This window comes from Eptatretus burgeri, chromosome 15, assembly GCF_056783735.1.
Source record: "Eptatretus burgeri isolate ZD-2024b chromosome 15, Ebu_testis_v1, whole genome shotgun sequence".
NCBI lineage: Eukaryota > Metazoa > Chordata > Myxini > Myxiniformes > Myxinidae > Eptatretus > Eptatretus burgeri.
In genome coordinates, this window is record NC_140975.1 from 45206864 (window position 1) to 45226368 (window position 19505).

Here is a 19505-nt window from a genome sequence, read left to right on the forward strand (position 1 = left end):
CCGCATGTTACTATGGAACACCATTTAAACTTATCAGGGGTTACAGTGTGGTGTGGGATATCAGCATTGGGCATCCTAGGTCCATTATTTTTTGACCAAACTGTCACTGCGGATGTTTACTTAAACTTGCTGCAAGAATCTGTCGGTCCACGTGTCGAAGAGATATTTGGTGACGAAGAGATTTACTTTCAGCAAGATGGAGCACCTCCCCACTACCACCGTGATGTAAGGGCCTATCTCGAAGCAACTTTTCCGAACAGATGGATTGGGCGAAGAGGTAGTGTTGAATTCCCTGTGCATTCCCCAGACCTCACTCCAAGGACTTCTTTTTATGGGGATATCTCAAAGATAAGGTTTACGGCTCAAAACCAGCAACAGTCGATGAGCTGAAAGAGGAAATTGAAAGACAATGTCTTGCAGTTACAAATTAAATGATTCGTAACGCTGTTGAATCCATTGGTCCACATTCTCGGCTGTGTTTGGAACGTGATGGTCGTCAGTTTGAACATTTGTAAACATGCATTTATCCATTAATCTTGTTTCTAAGTCAACAAACAACACATTTATTATCATTTAAAGAGTGAGTACATTTTTTGGGACACCCTATATATATATATATATATATATATATATATATATATATATATATATATATATATATATATATATATATATATGATATATACACATTGCCTGAGATGTTGGCTGTTGCTGGATAGATTGAGTTGTGTATATATTTTTGTTATTTGCAAAATTTAACATTCACAAGTATGTTGTTGGTCTGGTCTGTTATTCTGTCCATCTGTTTGTTTGTTTTTTCTGTGTATCCATCACCTTCAGATCACAATTCTACACCGGTAGAGTTTCATGAATTCTACTTCATTAACTTCACTGCAATTCGACTTCATGAATCTTAACAACCTGGTAGAGATAGTCAAAAGCTTGAAGCCGGTTTTTGAGATCAAAAGGCAAAGGTCAATGTCTCATAAAATCGTCAATTTTGATCCACTTAACTTGGAATTTGAACAGAATTTGCATATTCGATCACTGAATTGGTTCAAAAATCAGAACGATTGATGTAGCCGTTTTGACATGTCAATGGTTTCCATGGCAATAATTTCATCCTATTATCATCAAATGGAACTTTTTGTAATTGCATTATTGCTATTCCTCAATAATTTTTCAATGTGTCAAATTAAAAAGTTCACAGCTTATTTGTACATACGTGTAGTACACTGTATGTGAGTAAAATTTGTCAAAATTAGTCAAAGGTCAAGGCCATCTGAAATATGTAGAGCACTCATTACGCTGCAGTTAGAAATTTATCAACTAAATTTGTTATGCATAACTTTGAATCATGTACAACACTTAATAGGTCAAATTTTCGAAATTTCCAAATTACTGTTTCAAGAGAAGCTATTCTTTATTTGGATTTCGCAAGTACATACCGTGCTGTACACAACATCTTTCTGCTTTTTAGATCAATTGCCAATGGCGTTTTAAAATATTTTTTGTTGACTTTGACAAGGCAACTCATCTTCTGCAGCCAGGTCAGTTATATTTCCATATCATGATGCATTTTATCACTGAGGGGCTTCCATATAATAATGCATTCAATGGTTCAAGGAGCTTAAAACAATGTGGGGGTTTTACTGAAGGGTCACTCAGCCTAATTTCCAGACAAACTTGTGATTTGCTAACAATACAGGAGGTCGAATTTGCACTCACAATCAAATACAAGTACTCGAGACAGTCAGTTCAATGACTTCCCACAGCAGAGCACAACACAAGTTTTGGTGAAGGCCAATTGAGTGATGAAACAATTAAAAAATATGTTTGTGCACAAATTGCCAAAAAGGGAAGCAGGGTGGTTTAAAAATTGAATAAAAAAAACAAAACATGCCACACTTCCAAAAATATTGAAGCTCTTACAAGAAATATATTATGTAAACCCAAGGGCGAGGGCCCATGTGAGGAGCTCACAGACCCTTGGCTCTTACCCACCTGGAACACTGGGGTACCTTTGTCCAGGTCGAGTTCTTTGTAGATGTAGTATATGTGCAACGTTGCACCATGTGCTGCATTTGCAGGTTGAGGTATATTGCTTGACAGTCGCGACCGACAGTTCCCCCACCTTGTGTGTACATACTTGCAGGGTCACGTGAGCGATTTTCTCGGCTTCTTACGGCTCCAATGTGCAAGGTTTACTCTCATTTCCTTCGTTCCCACTGTACTTGTTAATAATTCTATTTGTGGAATTGATACCATGGAGCTTGTTTCCTCAAATGGGTTAAATGGCCCATGGTGCAGGTATTATGCACAGATAGATAATTCAATAGAATGGAGGCTTTGCAAACGTTCCTGGATTAAAAAATATATATATTTTTACAAGTGCACAAATCCTTGAAAAGCACTGCAATTTCATATTTGTATATATATATATATATATATATATATATATATATATATATATATATATATATATATATATATATATATATATATATATATATATATATATATATTTTTTTTTTTTTTTTTTTTTTTTAAACGTTGTACAAACCAAAAATAATTTCATTTGCAAAGGAGACGTCTTGAGGATGGCAACTACCGCTCAAGGTGCAATGACCAGTTTGATAAATTTTGGAACTCAAAGAGTTTATCAATTTCAAGGAAATGTCTGGTGTTGTGCTTGATCTGGAAATGTCTGGTGCTGTGCTGGTGCTGTGCTGGTGCTGTGCATAATGACATATGGTTCAGAAGTGTGCGGTTGTGGTTGTGATAAGATGCACCGAGGTATTCAGGATGTTGCTCTCCAGGTGAATACAATGGTGAAACATTTGTTGTTCTCACAGATCAAGTCACGAATGTAGGGGTTCTGTAGAACGATGGAAAGAAAAATAGAAATTTTTAAACAGACTACTCGACATATTTTGGTCACCTGTTGCTGAGGATAAATAATGGTTTTACAACTTATTTTGAGAGAATAGCAGATACACGATACCAGAACAAGAGGTGACCAGAATCTTGGCCAAAGGAGATGATGTCGAGATTGCCAAAGAATGAGATGTGGTGGTGGTGGAAGCAATAAGACTTGTCATCAAAAAACGTGCATGGAGAGACATGTCATTAACAACTATTCAGATAATGTAATGTGATAATTGGTAGCTAGATAAAGAGTTACATGAAAATGAACAAACAATATCCACTGCATTCATATATTTAAACACACATACCCTATATTTAGCAAAATATAATTTCTATAATATAGCACGAGGTTCAATATGTATCTTACAAAAGATATTACGATATACAGTACTTCACATCCACACAATTGCAGATGTGACAGCCAGTGAGTCAGATTGAGGTCCTTTGAGGGAGAGTTCCTAAATGCAGCACCCTCTGCTGGGACTGTACCAAATGGCAGGATAAAGTGACACTAAGCTATGAAACCTATGAATAAACTTAACATTTGTGAATGAAAATACCCCCATAAATCTGCAGTGCGTGCACTTACAAAATAATAAATATATAAACAACAATGTGGACGAATAACGAATACATATATTTGATTTAATGTCCCATACTCTTTTCAGAGTATTGGTGCTGCTGAAGCCATTTCTTGGCAAGGGTTATCCTGGATGGTTTGCCCATTTGCCTGCCCAGTGCCCAATTGCCTGCCCAGCATTGTTTATTCATCCTCTATCATTTTAAATGCTGAGCATCAGACAAGGAAGCAGCACATTCCATTTTAAATTTCTTTGGTATGATTCAGACAGGGTTTGAACAACCATCCTCCCAAACTCAGGATGCTCTAATCATTACACCAGTCTGGTGACTAATGCATAACTAACAAAATAACAAAGTGGACTAATACATCCCAACTATAATTCACGGACTGGTGTTTGTTTGTATGTTTGTGTGTTTATTTGTTTGTCACGCTACTCCTACAGTTCTGGGTGGATTGCATCCAGACTTGCTCATAGGGCAGAGGAGCTCCTTGCCAGTCAAAGGCCATCCATATCTGGTGCTGAACTGTGTCTGCCGACGTCCTTCTGCAGTTGCGTTACCATTTTCTTGGAGGTTGGTGGCAGGATTTGCACTCCAGCTACTGTAAAACACTTCATTCTACAAACACATAAAAATGCAAATAAAACTGAAAACCCACTCTGTGGGAGTACCTCCTGTGCTGCTGCCCTTCACAGGGCAGCTCACTGGATGACGGGATTGGGGCAAAGCCTTCGGGATCCCCATTCTTTGATAATAGGAGGAAACGCATGGGGTAACCTTTCTGGGACGGGTTGCAGTTTTGTGTGGCGGGGTGGTACTGACGTGTCATCCACTAGATGGCAGTCTCCTTGGGTTAACCTGAGGTGGTCCCTTCAGGTGGGTGCCTGGAATGACATCAGTCCAATAGAGGATGATCACCTGTCTCTGCTATCATCTGAGCTCCAGCGTTTGACCATCAATATTGCAGCACTCTCTGAGGTTCGGAGACCAGATAGTGGTGAGATCATGACGGGTGGTTACACCTACTACTGATCAGGTCGCTCTGATGGTTAACACACCCAAGGAGTTGCTGCAGCTGTGTTCAATATGCTATCTCCAATGATAATTAAGGTAACACCAGTCAACAAATGTATTATGAGACTGAGGATTTGTCACCCCTTGGGTGTCGTTTCCCTGGTCTCTGTATATGCTCCGACTGAGGCGAGTCATCTCACCGTGAATGGGGCGTTCTATGCCGTGTTCAAGTCTGTGGTTGGTCAGTGCCCCAGGCAAGATACTCTTCTCGTCTTCGGGGATTTCAATGCATTGACTGGAACTGATAGAGATGGTTATGAAACATGTGTGGGTCCCCCTGGTTCTGGCATTCTGTGAACCAAAATAGCACCAAGTTCCTTGACTTTGCAAGAAGTTGTGGACCTTGGGTGGCTGATTCATGGTTTTAGCACCTGCAGGCTCATCGCTGAACTTGGTATTCCAACACTGATGGTGTGGCAAAGGAGATTGACCATGTACTTGTTGATGGTCACTGGAGGATGATCCAGAACTGCAGATTCTACCAGAGTGCTCACTTCCTCAATACCACAGGATTGTTGGAGCAACTGTGAAGTTGCAGATTAAGCCGCTGTCACACCTTGACGATTTAGCCAGCATATGCCGATTTATGATAAATTTGTCTAAAACGCTGGCACACGTCGAATACGTTATGGGTACGTTTTGTATACGTTAAGAGCACGCTGAAAAACACTGCCATACGTCGTAGTACGCTGGCTTTAAACTTGTACTTTTGGGTTGTCCTCGAATTTTTGCATGCTTGAAATTTTACGACGTATGCCGGCGTATGACTCACACGTTCCGCTACGCTGGCTATAGGCACGTTATATAATTGTAGGCACGTTATGTGATTGTTGACACACGTTACTTGTAAGTTACTCATAAGTCGAAACACGTCGAGGTAATGTTTAGCATACCCGAAACTTATTTCTAACCTATGAGTAACGTTTTGTAAGCACGCTACACGAACGTTATTCACACTTCACAACACGTTACTTGAAAGTTCCTCAAACGTCGAAACACGTCAAAGTAATGTTTAGGGTACCCGTGACATATTTATAACCTATGAGTAACGTGCTTGGGAGTTATTTGTAAAGCATGTCCTACGCACAAATACGTATGTAGACGTATTTGACGTCTTCAGGACGACCACAGAACTTACTGAACGTGTTTCTAACTTATAGATACCGTATAATGGCGTATTGGCAGCGATTAGGGGAATTGGTAGATAAAAGGGGCTTTGCAGGAGGAACCCGTCTTTTTTTTAGACTTCGTGGTGAGTACATGTCCATGTCATTCCGAGAGATGGAGGATACGACAAGGCTGAGACGACAATACCTACCTGTCCTCCAACATCAACATGACCTCATAGAGTTGACACTGCACCAATTGCGTGCCAATAGAGCCGGGAGAAGAGGACGTCAATGGAGGAGAAGGAACTGGGTCAGACTATGGATCAGGAGGTGACCCAATTACGGCATATATGACCAGCTCATGGTGGAACTCCGGAACGAGGACCATGCATCCTTCATCAACTTCCTGCGAATGCCCCCAGCGATGTTCGACGAGCTGCTAGCCAGAGTGGGTCCAAGGATAACCAAGCAGTACACCTTCTACAGGGATCCTCTTGAGCCTGGCATGAGGCTGGCACTGAGCCTGCTGCTGTTGGTGCCGTGACTGCAGTGCTGTGGAAGCGATTTAACTTGTTCAATGGAAACTATTTCAATTGCCGAGCACCAGCATCCAAAAACAATAGGCGAGTGACAGCCATTTATTAAAAGTGAAGTTGCAGCCTATGAATAGAAAACCTCACGTAATCGTCGACGATACGCTGCCACGCTATGCATACGTTAGACTATCGTTGGGCATAGGTTGTGGACACCTAAAACACGCTAATCAATCGTTGGTATAACTTATGTTTTAGTTATCGAAGCGTTCTGTGTTCAATACTGGTACATTATGCATTTGTCCAAGTCGTTTTGAATACTTTAAAAACTGAAACAAAAAAATAGTTCATTGTGGGAACGAGAAAAAAAAATTAGCCGAAAAGAACATCGAACAATGGTGCAAAGTAGTCTCCTATTCGTGGACGCAACGAGGATCCATCATCACCCACACCCTCCCCATCACGCTCACCTACTACTGCGACTACTACTACTACGACTACTACTGACACACTCACCTAATACTACTAATACTACTACTACTGATACTACTGACATTGACATCTACTCAACATGGAGTCTGGAACACTGACGGGTTCCTCCTGTGAAGCCCATTTGTAGTTACCAATTCCCCTAAACGCTGCCAATACGCCATTATACGGTAGATGTTGGTTCGAAACATGTTCAGTAAGTTCTGTGGTCGTCCGGAAGACGTCAATCAAATTTGTCTACATACGACAATGTGCGTTGGAGACACGTTACACATAGGTTCAAAGCACGTTACTCATAGGTTAAAATTAAGTTTCGGGTATGTGAAACATTACCTCGACGCGTTTCGACTTATGAGTAACTTACAAGTAACGTGTGTCCGACGTGTGACAACGATCGCGGAGCGTGTAGAGAACTTATGCCAGCGTATGCGGAACTTGTGAGCCATACGTCGAGTATGTCGTAAAATTTTCAGCATGCTTGAAATTTCACGACGTACTAGACGTACCACGGAGTATGAGAGCGTACTTCATTGTTTTTCATCATGCTCCTAACGTATACACAACTTACCCATACCGTATTCGACGTGTGCCAGCGTTTTACACACATTTTTCATAAGTCGGCATACGCTGGCTAAATCGTCAAGGTGTGACCGCGATGTTGACACTTCCAATTTTCAGGCGGTTATGATTTAAATCGGCGTGCGGCAGGTTTTTAACAGGCTACGCCACGAGTTCGTCGGCGATACGTGCAGCGCGCTATGCCTAAGTTAAACTATCGTTGGGCATAGGTTGTGAACGCCGACAACAGGCTAAGCATTCATTGGTATAATTTATCTATAAGACAACGAAACATTCTGTGCCCGTTACTCATATGTTATGCATACGACCAACACGTTATGAATACGACCAAAACTTCAGCGTATGAATAAAACCTCAATACTTCAGCGTACGCCAATGTTTTACATACATTTTTATACGTTGCCATTACTGGCTAAAACGTCAAGGTGTGACAGCGCCTTTAAATACAGGAGAATGGTACCATCCAAGCAGAGGCTGGATGTTGGCAAGCTCAAGGATCAGAGGGTATCTGAGGAATTTGCAAACAGACCGAGTGGGGATTTGGGGGGTCTGGGTGTTTCGGGGAATCCTGAAGAGTTGTGGAGTGCCTTCAAGACCACCATCCTTGATGTTGATGGTGGATGTCTTGGAACCCACCGTCAGGTGAAGAAGAACTTCATCTCCCAAGGGACACTGGACACCATTGACCAGAGTCTCTGGGCCAGCTTAATGGCATAGCTGAGGTGTTCAGGGAGATGAGGCATAAAACTGTGTGTGTGTTGAGGGCAGACAAGGAGGCCTATGCTCGAGGAATCTGTGAAGGGGTAGAGCATCACCTGTGGTCAAGTTATTCTCGTCTTGCTTACAGAGGAATTTGTGCATTGCGTTCTTCCAAGCCCGTCACTCAGTGTACTTAAATTGGAGCTAAGGGTGGTGAACTCTTAACAGAGGAGTCTGAAATGAAGGCCGGCTGGGTCGGTTACTTTGAGCAGCTGTGCCAGGTTGACACATCAGTTGTTGAGTTGGATGTTAGGGGTATTACTATCCCTATTGCTAACCCACCAATCAACTGTGATCCGCCTTCATTTGTGGAAACACAGGCTGCAGTGATTCGGTTGATATGAGGGTAAAGCTCCTGGATTCTGTGGCATCCATGATGAATTTCTCAAGAATGGTGGAAATGCTGTACTCATGTCGTTGCATGCAGTTATGTGCTCTGTTTGGAGCACAGGCATCATCCCAACTGACTGGAAGAGGGACCTTGTTGTCCCTCTCTGCAAAGGGAAGGGTGATCGCCAGGACGGCAACACCTCCCGAAGGGTGACGCTGTTCTCAGTGCCGGGCAAGGTATTTGCTCAGATAATTCTTTATAGGGTTCGCCACCATCTGTTTGAGCACCATCACCCACAGCAATCAGGCTTTACATCACAGCGGTCAACAATTGACCGTATCCTTGCTGTCCGGGTCCTCACCGAACGTATTCAAGAGTTTCAGCAGGGGCTGCTTGCAGCCTATGTTGATCTCTGTAAAGTGTTTGATTCAGTGAATCGGGATGCCCTCTGGAGAATTCTTGGTCTTCGTGGGGTGCCACCAAAACGGATCCATCTGATTTCTGAACGATACTCTGGTACTGAGAGTGCTGTGAGATGTGAAGGTTCCAATCTCCGACTTATTTCCATTTGTTACTGGAGTTTCTCAGGGGTGTACTGGCCCCGAAACTTTTCCACACTTGTATGGACTGGATTCTGGGTAGGATGTTAGAGAGATCAAGCTGTGGTGCATCGTTTGGGAATGTCAAGATCTCTGACCTTGATTTCGCAGATGATTCTGTCATGATACAAGCAAATTAATGTATTATGTCTGAACAATTTTAATTTTTCGAAATCCACCATCAACACCTTCTGGTGAAGCTCCCAAAATCCAGAATCACTTCATGTAGCGATCCACCCATCAACCCCTTTTGGTAAAACTCCCAAAATCCAGAATCACTAATGTGATTCTAATACAGTAATGTGGACTAATACAGAATTAACATAACTAATATATAATTACTAATATATAATTACTATCATGATAACAATTTAGAATAAAAACTAGAAGGTAATTAACAAAATAATGTGGACTAATAACTAATACATAACTAACAAGAATAAGAGCAATCAGAGATTGAAGACCCTTGCTAGGACTTGTTTGTGCGGTGTGTTGTGTGGTGTTTGTGGCGTTTTGTGTGGTGTATTTTGTGTGGTGTATTTTGTGCGGTGTATTTTGTTTGGTGTTTGTGTACTGATGTGTTACGTAATTAATAAAAGACATAATTAGAACTGCCACTTTATAAATGCTGGCAGTGATGCTGGCATTATAAATGCTGGCAGTAAAATCAGAAGATTTTTGAAGGTTTAAAAAAACAAAAAACAATATCGCTGCCGAATAACTTCACCGATGACATCATCAAAAATTTTGTGGACCATTTTATCCCAGATGACCCTCAAAAATTTTCATACTGATCGGATGTAGCAATCTACATATGCAATTATGACGTCATAATGAAGGCACCTATGACATCGTAAAAAAAATCACTCCCATTCCCCATGAGGAGTACTTGCCATGTGCCAAGTTTCAATTTTTTCCTTGGTGCGGTTTCAGGTACAGAGGTCCAAAGTTTTTTTTTGTTTTTCCAACATCGCTGCCACACCACGTGACCAATGACGTCATGACCAATAATTATCATTAAGACATTCTACATGAGTCATCGCACCAATGTGAAAATTTTGTCTCAATCCGACAAGCGGTTGCGGAGAAAAATACTAAAGTTCTGTGCGGACAAACAAACAAACAGACAAACAAGCCGGTAGGCAGACATGGGTAGTCGATCAAGTCGAATTTAGTCGTTTTTCAGCCGTTACTAGCCAACAAAAACGTCCATAGCAACGGTTCTTTCTCACACATAACTAGGACATACCATGAACCTACCATACCAGTTTCATGTATGTCTGACTCATAGTCTCTGAGATATAACGAACTTCGTTTTTTAATTTTTTTTTGACCAGGGTTCATTCAAAGTCTATCTTCTCCCACAGTTTTCATGGGAGTGGGCTGAATTTTTTTTGTCAAGGAGGCTGAATGTGTTGCCCACAAACGATCATAGTTTGATTTTTGAATTTTGATATTTTAATTTTTTTGAAAATTTCAAAGGCCCGTTGCTCGGCAACCGAAGGGTCCATAGCAACGGTTCTCAAACGTGCACAACTAGGTCATGGTATGAACCTACCACCAGAGTTTCATCAAAATCGGCCTACGATTAACGGAGTACTGGTCTGGACAGACAAACAGACAGACATAACGATGGAAAACCTGACAATAAGGGTAGATAGATCAACTACCCAACAGACATAACGACGGAAAACCTGACAATAAGGGTAGATAGATCGACTACCCAACAGACAGACATAACGACGGAAAACCCGACAATAAGGGTAGATAGATTGACTACCCAACAAACAAATAAATGGACACAAACACAATACCCTTTCCTTTTGTGAGGGTAACTAGACCAGCACTTGGTAGAGCCCATACCTCTGCCATGCTGAACAGTTTACATATTGTATTCCACTGATACACCAGATCTAGATATGGACCTCCAAAATCTAATTGGCCTGTTCTTGTAAACTACCCAACTCATCCACCAAGTTTCATTTGAATGCAACTTTTTGAGACATTGTGCTATATATCGTTTTCGGCCCTATCTTAGCTCTTATACGAGCCTCGACAATCTATACAAAAAACAAATCTCTCAATGGTAAAGAATCGCTTTCCAAATTCTGGTATTCGGATCCAGATCTTCACCAAAATCCAATCATTTCGTCCTTGTGACACCCAACCTCTCCACAAAATTTAGTCTGAATCTATCCATAACTTTTTGAGATATCTTGCTCACAGACAGACAGACAGCCAGAGATGAAAACATAACCTCCACCCACTTTCGGAGGTGGAGGTAACAAAATATAAATGTTGACTAATAACTCATACATAACTCATATACATATGTATAACTCATACATAACTTCCCATTCTTTCTCTATTCCCAGATGACCAGCTGAGATCACGCATGATATTCCAGACAGTTCGTTTGAAACATAGAAGAAAAGATCAAAGCAAATCAAAGGTGAATTGGAAAAGTGATCGGAAATAAATACATGGGGGAGGGGGAAGAGAGAGGCTTGGTGTAGAGTTTTTCTTGGTCAAGCAATCATGGCTGAATAATATTGTGGTCACATTTATTGGGTACGTTTCAGAAAGAAAAGTGGGAAACGAGGGGTTTTTTTTTTTCAACATTTGCCACATCATTAGACGAGAGAGTGTAAAAGACGTTCGGTGAGAAGGGCCTGGAGTAAGATCAAACCATAAGTAATTCCGTTTGAAGTTCGTGGTGTATTTCCTCTCTCTTTTTCTCATCACCTGTGTTGTCTCACTGAGCTTGATGCTCAAGCATTCATCAGCTGATCAGTCGTTCCAGATGCGTTTTATAATAATTTAAAACACATGTCCTGCAGATTTTAAAACTAATAAGGCTAGAGACATATTTTGCCAAAAGAATTGTAATTCGTTTCAGTAATAAAAACAAAACCAGCTCTATGTAATTGTCATATGTTTTCTGAAACATACAGTCCAAGCTCGTTATACAAGAAGTGATCAAAGTTCCAAGGCCGAATTTAACAACATTTCATCTTATCGGTATTATTACATATGATATGAAAATAACTTCCTCCATTAATGACGCACATCCTTCCGCCACAATTCGAGCTTTTCATTTCCCTGTTCCCCTGTAATGTAAAAGTTTTGGCAAAAAAAAACTATTGGCATATTTGGAGCACTCCAACCCTGGATTTGATCGAAAGAATAATCTTAATTCAATGGATGTATTCTTATAAGTGGACAGAATGTCACATTCACTACATACTAATTAAGGGTGGTGTTGAGACGAGATAAAAGTTTTGCCAAATTTATCCAAAATGCTCCACCTTCAAGTATAGAATCCATGCTTTACCCACATGTTATGGTGCCCATCTACTGGTTAATTTTGCTCACTTGGTGAATTTTGACCTTGCTCCTGCTCCATCCCGACACCCCTCACCCCTGCATGCTCTGAAGACTCCCCCCCCCATTCTTTGGAACTCCCACTCTCTCCCCTTTTACTTCTATCTCCCCTCTCCCCCCCCCCCACTCATCCTTCATTCTCTCAATTTCACCCCAAAAATGCGTACATAATAAATAGATTCCCCCATTTAGATCGACGGAAAGCGTTTCTGGGTGATTCAGCATGATATAATTTGCATCTTACGAAAATGGGAAAAATTTGGAAAATACATTTAATTCTCCCTCATCTGAAAATTGACCTTATGGCTAAAAAAAAACAGGGGAATTTAGATTGACACAAGACTTGTATAAAAAGATTGTTTGGTTTTGACACAAGACTTGTATAAAAATCCTGTTTGGTTTTGACACAAGACTTGCATAAAAAGCCCGTTTGGTTTTGACACAAGACTTGTATAAAAAGATTGTTTGGTTTTGACCAAGACTTGTATAAAAAGCCCGTTTGGTTTTAACACAAGATATGTATAAAAAGATTGTTTGGTTTTGACACAAGACTTGTATAAAAATCCTGTTTGGTTTTAACACAAGATATGTATAAAAAGATTGTTTGGTTTTGACACAAGAAATGTATAAAAAGATTGTTTGGTTTTGACCAAGACTTGTATAAAAAGCCCGTTTGGTTTTGACCAAGACTTGTATAAAAAGCCCGTTTGGTTTTAACACAAGATATGTATAAAAAGATTGTTTGGTTTTGACACAAGACTTGTATAAAAATCCTGTTTGGTTTTAACCAAGACTTGTATAAAAATCCTGTTTGGTTTTAACACAAGATATGTATAAAAAGATTGTTTGGTTTTGACACAAGAAATGTATAAAAAGATTGTTTGGTTTTGACACAAGAAATGTATAAAAAGATTGTTTGGTTTTGACACAAGAAATGTATAAAAAGATTGTTTGGTTTTGACCAAGACTTGTATAAAAAGCCCGTTTGGTTTTAACACAAGATATGTATAAAAAGATTGTTTGGTTTTGACACAAGACTTGTATAAAAATCCTGTTTGGTTTTAACACAAGATATGTATAAAAAGATTGTTTGGTTTTGACACAAGAAATGTATAAAAAGATTGTTTGGTTTTGACCAAGAAATGTATAAAAAGATTGTTTGGTTTTGACCAAGACTTGTATAAAAAGCCCGTTTGGTTTTAACACAAGACTTGTATAAAAAGATTGTTTGGTTTTGACACAAGACTTGTATAAAAATCCTGTTTGGTTTTAACCAAGACTTGTATAAAAATCCTGTTTGGTTTTAACACAAGATATGTATAAAAAGATTGTTTGGTTTTGACACAAGAAATGTATAAAAAGATTGTTTGGTTTTGACACAAGAAATGTATAAAAAGATTGTTTGGTTTTGACCAAGACTTGTATAAAAAGCCCGTTTGGTTTTAACACAAGACTTGTATAAAAAGATTGTTTGGTTTTGACCAAGACTTGTATAAAAAGCCCGTTTGGTTTTAACACAAGATATGTATAAAAAGATTGTTTGGTTTTGACACAAGACTTGTATAAAAATCCTGTTTGGTTTTGACCAAGACTTGTATAAAAATCCTGTTTGGTTTTAACACAAGATATGTATAAAAAGATTGTTTGGTTTTGACACAAGATATGTATAAAAAGATTGTTTGGTTTTGACCAAGACTTGTATAAAAAGATTGTTTGGTTTTGACACAAGACTTGTATAAAAAGCCCGTTTGGTTTTAACACAAGATATGTATAAAAAGATTGTTTGGTTTTAACACAAGACTTTTATGAAAATCCTGTTTGGTTTTGACACAAGATGTGGATAAAAAGCCCCCAATGGCATCAGCACAGGTTTCAAGGTGTCTTGAAGATTAATAAATAAAAATTACCCCCATGTGGGGGTGACGGTCATCTCTATAATGTTTTTTACTATCATAATCGATGAACCGTTGCCAGATATCTCCTAAAATGACAGACTAGATAGGTTTTGAAAATGGCGACTTTCACAACTTTCGTGACCTCATGACCTTGACTCTGACCTCGAATCCAGGGAAAAATATGTCGTTGGGTATCACTCATCGACGTCTACCCACATACCAAATTTCAACAAGATCGGAAGGAAAACGTTTTCTTTGTACCGGGAGGTGTTTTTGACAATCTTCCAGGTTACGTGGCGGCCAAACGGGACGGAAATTCAAAAATCTGTCCGGTTAGATACAAGATAATATTTTTTACTATCATAATCAATAAACAGTTGCCGAATATCTTGTAGAATGGCAGACTAGATAGGTTTTGAAAATGGCGATTTTTATAACTTACGTGACCTTGTGACCTTGACCTTGACCTTGACCCCGGACAAAAGTTATATCGTTGTGCAATACTCATCGACCTCTACCCACATACTAAGTTTCATCAAGATCGAAAAGAAAAATTGTTGACGTACGGACGGACGGACATTTGGTCCGGCTTTATTAGGTCATCTCGACTGAGATGACCTAAAAAGAACTCTTGCTAGAATCAAGGGCTGCCCAGAATGTCAAATCAGCCAAACTTGTACCAACAACATGCGACCAACTGGATGCATCTCCAAACATCATTGGTAAATAGTTATCTGTAACAGTCTAAATTTACAACACACCAACGTACTGCGAAAACCATAAACATTGTGCCGCATAGGCTGCGATAATGGGTAAAAGAGTGGATTTGATCCAAAATTTTACAATATTGTGGGATAACACAAGAGGGACCCGGAGATGTCTCGAGTGGAGTGAAGGAAAGCTTTGAGTACAAACAGGAAGCGGTCACAGTCAGATTGACAAGGCGCTCACTTTCTTACATGCAACTTGGCTCAAAAAACTGACCTTTGGCAAGTAAGTGGCATTGGCAACGTTTATGCCAAACTTGAGTTAAAATGGTAACCATGCTCTGGCTGTGGTGATGGAGGAGAGATAAATATCCTGAGGCTAACTAAACATGGATCGGTTATTAAACCTTTCGATGTGGAAATGGTCTTAACCCTCCCATCGAGGAACATGGCAGTTTGTCGTGAATAACAAGATTAGTCATTGCTTTCAAGTTTGTTTTACAAAATGGTTGAGATCACCCCCACTCTACTTTACCCCACCCTATCCTCCTGTAATCTACCCCTTTACTTGACCCTAACCCACTCTACCGCACCCCACTCTACCCTGCTGCACCCTACCCTACCCTGCCACACCCTACTCTACCCAGCCCCAATCTATCCTACTGTACTCTACCCCATCATACGCTACCCTAACACACTCGACCGCATCCTACTCTACCCTACTGTACCTCAATCTACTCTACCCCACCCTATTCTACTATACTCTACCCAACTTAACTCCACCCTAACCCACCCCACCCAACCCTACACAACCCTACAATACCTCACCATACCCTGCTGCACCATACTCTACCCTGCTGCACTCCACTCTACTCTCCCACACCACTCTACCCTGCCGCACCCTACTCTACCCTGCCGCACCCTACTTTATACTGCCACACCCCACCCTACCCTACCGCACCCCACTCTACCCTGCCGCACCCCACTCTACCCTGCCGCACCCTACTTTATACTGCCACACCATACTCTACCCTGCCACAACCCTACGCTACCCTGCCCTACCCTGCCGCACCCCACTCTACCCTGCCACACCCAATGCTACCCTGCCACATCTACTCTACCCTGCTGCATCCTACTCTACTCTACCTTACCACACCCCACCCTACCCTACCACAACCTGTCAAAAAGACTATAACCCCAACCAGTGTATAAATGTTTTATTTTTAAATGTTATTTTCGTTCTTGCAAATTCTTGAACATACAGGACCTTTGGTCAAACACATCTGGAATCCCGAGACTCGATCATTTGGTGATTATTTGCAGAAGTATGAAGTTACATGTTGGTCAAATTCCATTTCCTTCAATCCGCATTCATCAGATAATCACATGCTGATCACATGTGATATAACATGCAGAACTCCCTTTTTTACAGGTCATTGTGATTTCCACCCCCCCCCCCTTTCCCCCTCCACTACCAGTCACCTCCTCTTCTCATTTGTTGTTGGTTGGTTTGTTGGTGTTTCCCCCTTTTCCATTTTGTTCCATTCCATTCTGCTTTAGTCCTTCCACGAGCTTCGACCATGCATACAAGAAAATGACCACACTCCCCCAAAAAACTGGTTTCATAGTTAACATTCAACAAAAAAGTTAACCCCAAAATCCAACAAAAATTCACACAACTCGACATGAATCAAGGGATGGGTTAATGGCAAAATACGAAGTGTTACACACAACGAGGGCAATTACACGAGTCATTTCAATCAACTTACTATGAAGTTACATTTGCTACGAATCATGGTGGAACCCATGAGCACCTTGGAGGACTTATGGACGGACAGACCTTTGTGAATGGTAATGCTTGTGACGAAGCTTGAAACATGCGTCCAAAGGTGGGGCAATTGAATACTTTACTGGTGTTTGGATTGAAGCATTGCAGAGAGACAGAAGCAAGACTGGACAAAGTTAAGTCAACTGCCAGTGTGTGAAGGGTAGGGAAGAGGTGAGGAGGATGAGGATTTGGGATGGGGGACCTGGTGGGGGGGGGGGGTAATGAAAGACTGTTGAGGAATCTTATCATATATGGTAAAGGACAAACAAGAATATGATTGGAAGATAATCGAGTGAATATTTTGCTCCAGAGAATCTATATAAACTAGAGAGTTCCTAGAACACATTACCCCATGCAGCTGCACTATCTTGAGAAACAAGGACATGGCCAGGTGATTTGATTGGTCGTGATGACGTAAAATGCTGGACTATTTTGTCCAAATACCGCGAAATGTAAGGGTTTTCAAAGTGCCAAAAAGGCGATTTGTGTTCTACATTGTTCAAGCATTTATGTAATTGCTGTACATTATGAATGGGAGAACGATTGGGTGCTGAAGGACTGGGATTCAATTCTGAATTCAGATCGCTGGGTGCATCAGCATTGAAATGCAGCTGTGCCACTGATGCAGTGCCCCTGCACGTTCGAGCTGGAATTTTTTTTAGTCGGCCAGTGTGTTGGTGATAGCTCAATGACTCTTCACAAAGGACTAACATTCACAAACTAATGCTAACAGACATTAGTGAGCTTCAGGACCCACAAGCTGACTAACCACCCTGCGTGTGAAACACCAGGGTGACGATGTATCGCTGGGTCGACGAGATTCAAACCTAGGATAAACGTGCAAATTTAAAATGTTACTTTTGGAGATGTGACGTCAGCATAATGGGACGAATAGTCTTTTTCTGTATCTCAGCATCCTGATACGTCTGCAGATACCTGTCCAGCACTTTGTGCATTATGGTGTACATGCAGGTGATCCAGAAAACAGTTCACGAACTGCATCTCGCACGATCTCCCGCATCGCGTTCATGGGCAGTGTTTGCAGGTAAAAAAGGGGATAAGGGGACGGTAAGAGAATAAAACATTGTATGATTCGTTGTTTTGGGGGTTTTTTTTTTCCACCAACGAGTTTTGGATATGAAGTTATTTTAAAACGAGTATGTAATAATTTTATTTGACATGCACAAGATCAGGCTGGGAATGCTTTTGCTCCTTTGCAATTTCCACAATCTTTTGTACTTTTCTTTTTTGATTCTGATCTTTTCTGTGCAGCTTTGTTGGCCGTTGGTGTTGGTGCTGCTTGCTACACAACAGGTCAGAATTGCAAAATTTTTCACATGAACAAAGGAATGCAAGTTGCTTAAGTCACAATACAAGGAAATTAAGGTACAGGGAGAGGTGTTTTATCCCATTCTTGTTCAGTAGACACTCACTAAGACCATGCAATGTATCCATTCATCCTCATGCGAGTGGACTTTATCAAATTCACAACGATTTGTGCACACGAATACCTTCCCAGGTCGAAAAACCAGTTAAAACCAGTTCACATTTTCAACTGGTCTCTATTGGTTCTAATTGGTCTTGAACTGGTCTCTATTGGTTCTAATTGGTCTTTAACTGGTCTCTATTGGTTCTAATTGGTCTTTAACTGGTCTCTATTGGTTTCAACTGGTACCAGTTAAATTCAGTCAGAATTCCAATTTCCCAGTTGAAAAAACCAGTAGCTCATATTTGTACCAGTTAAAGTCTTACTGGTCCCAGTTGATACCAGTTGCAATGTACTGGTCCCAGTTGATACCAGTTGCAATGTACTGGTCCCAGTTGATACCAGTTGCAATGTACTGGTCCCAGTTGATACCAGTTACAATGTACTGGTCCCAGTTGATACCAGTTAGTTAAATACAATTGTATTTCAACTGGTAATATATCACTCTATTCCAATTTCCATATTAAAACCAGTAAGAAACCAACTGGCTTTACTGGTACCAGTTGGCTACTGGTTTTCAACTGGTACCAGTTGACCAGTAAGCTACTGGTCTTTACTGGTTTTTTGACCTGGGTTGTCTCATCTTTCAATGATCGCTTCAAATCATGTGCATGCATCTTCTTTCACCAAGACGGTTGGCACTGGGGCCTCCTATACTCGTGTGGCTGCCTTTTCATCGCCATCCAGACCCTGGAGTCTTGGGAGGTAAGAGATGACAATAAAACAATGGCATACTCCTTGAAAATCAAAGTAAAAACCTCATGTCAAAGCATGTTTCTAACCTGACCCGTTAATGCATTTTAGGAGGTGATTGTTGACAAGGCAAGGGGTCGAGTAACTTTGAAGACCTCGGATTTTGTCTGTAAACTGTGCAGCCATTTGCGATGGATTGGTAAAACTGGTACGTGGTGACTAGAAATTCCTGATTGGATTACACCAAAATGGTGTGAATGTCTCCATGAAGTTCAAAAATACTTATTGGTATATTTATAAAGAAGAATAATTCTCAGGTACAGTTTTGGCAGGATGGAGATAATGGACTGGTGTCCACTCGACCAATAGTTGTAAAGATTTTGATTCTAAGCTTCTGGAGGGCAAGCTCATCTCAGAATTATGATATTGCCATCATATTGTCAGTCTTCAGAGAATGCGTATTGGTCTGGGATTCAATTTTGAATTCATACCGCTGGTTGCATCATCGCTGAGATGTTGCTGTGCCACC

At 40.6% G+C, this 19505-nt stretch overlaps 1 protein-coding gene across 1 annotated transcript in view; it reads left to right on the top strand.

Moving 5' to 3' along the window:
- The window catches only part of CYBC1 (cytochrome b-245 chaperone 1), a 46409-nt gene that overhangs the window by 13121 nt on the left and 13783 nt on the right, over positions 1–19505 (top strand). The window contains exons 2-7 of the mRNA XM_085858311.1: positions 1481–1550; positions 11359–11435; positions 17770–17842; positions 18070–18111; positions 18915–18988; positions 19088–19184. Of these exons, the coding sequence (XP_085714437.1) occupies positions 11379–11435; positions 17770–17842; positions 18070–18111; positions 18915–18988; positions 19088–19184 (343 nt within the window). The 5' untranslated portion in view covers positions 1481–1550; positions 11359–11378. The remainder of the gene's footprint in view (positions 1–1480; positions 1551–11358; positions 11436–17769; positions 17843–18069; positions 18112–18914; positions 18989–19087; positions 19185–19505) is intronic.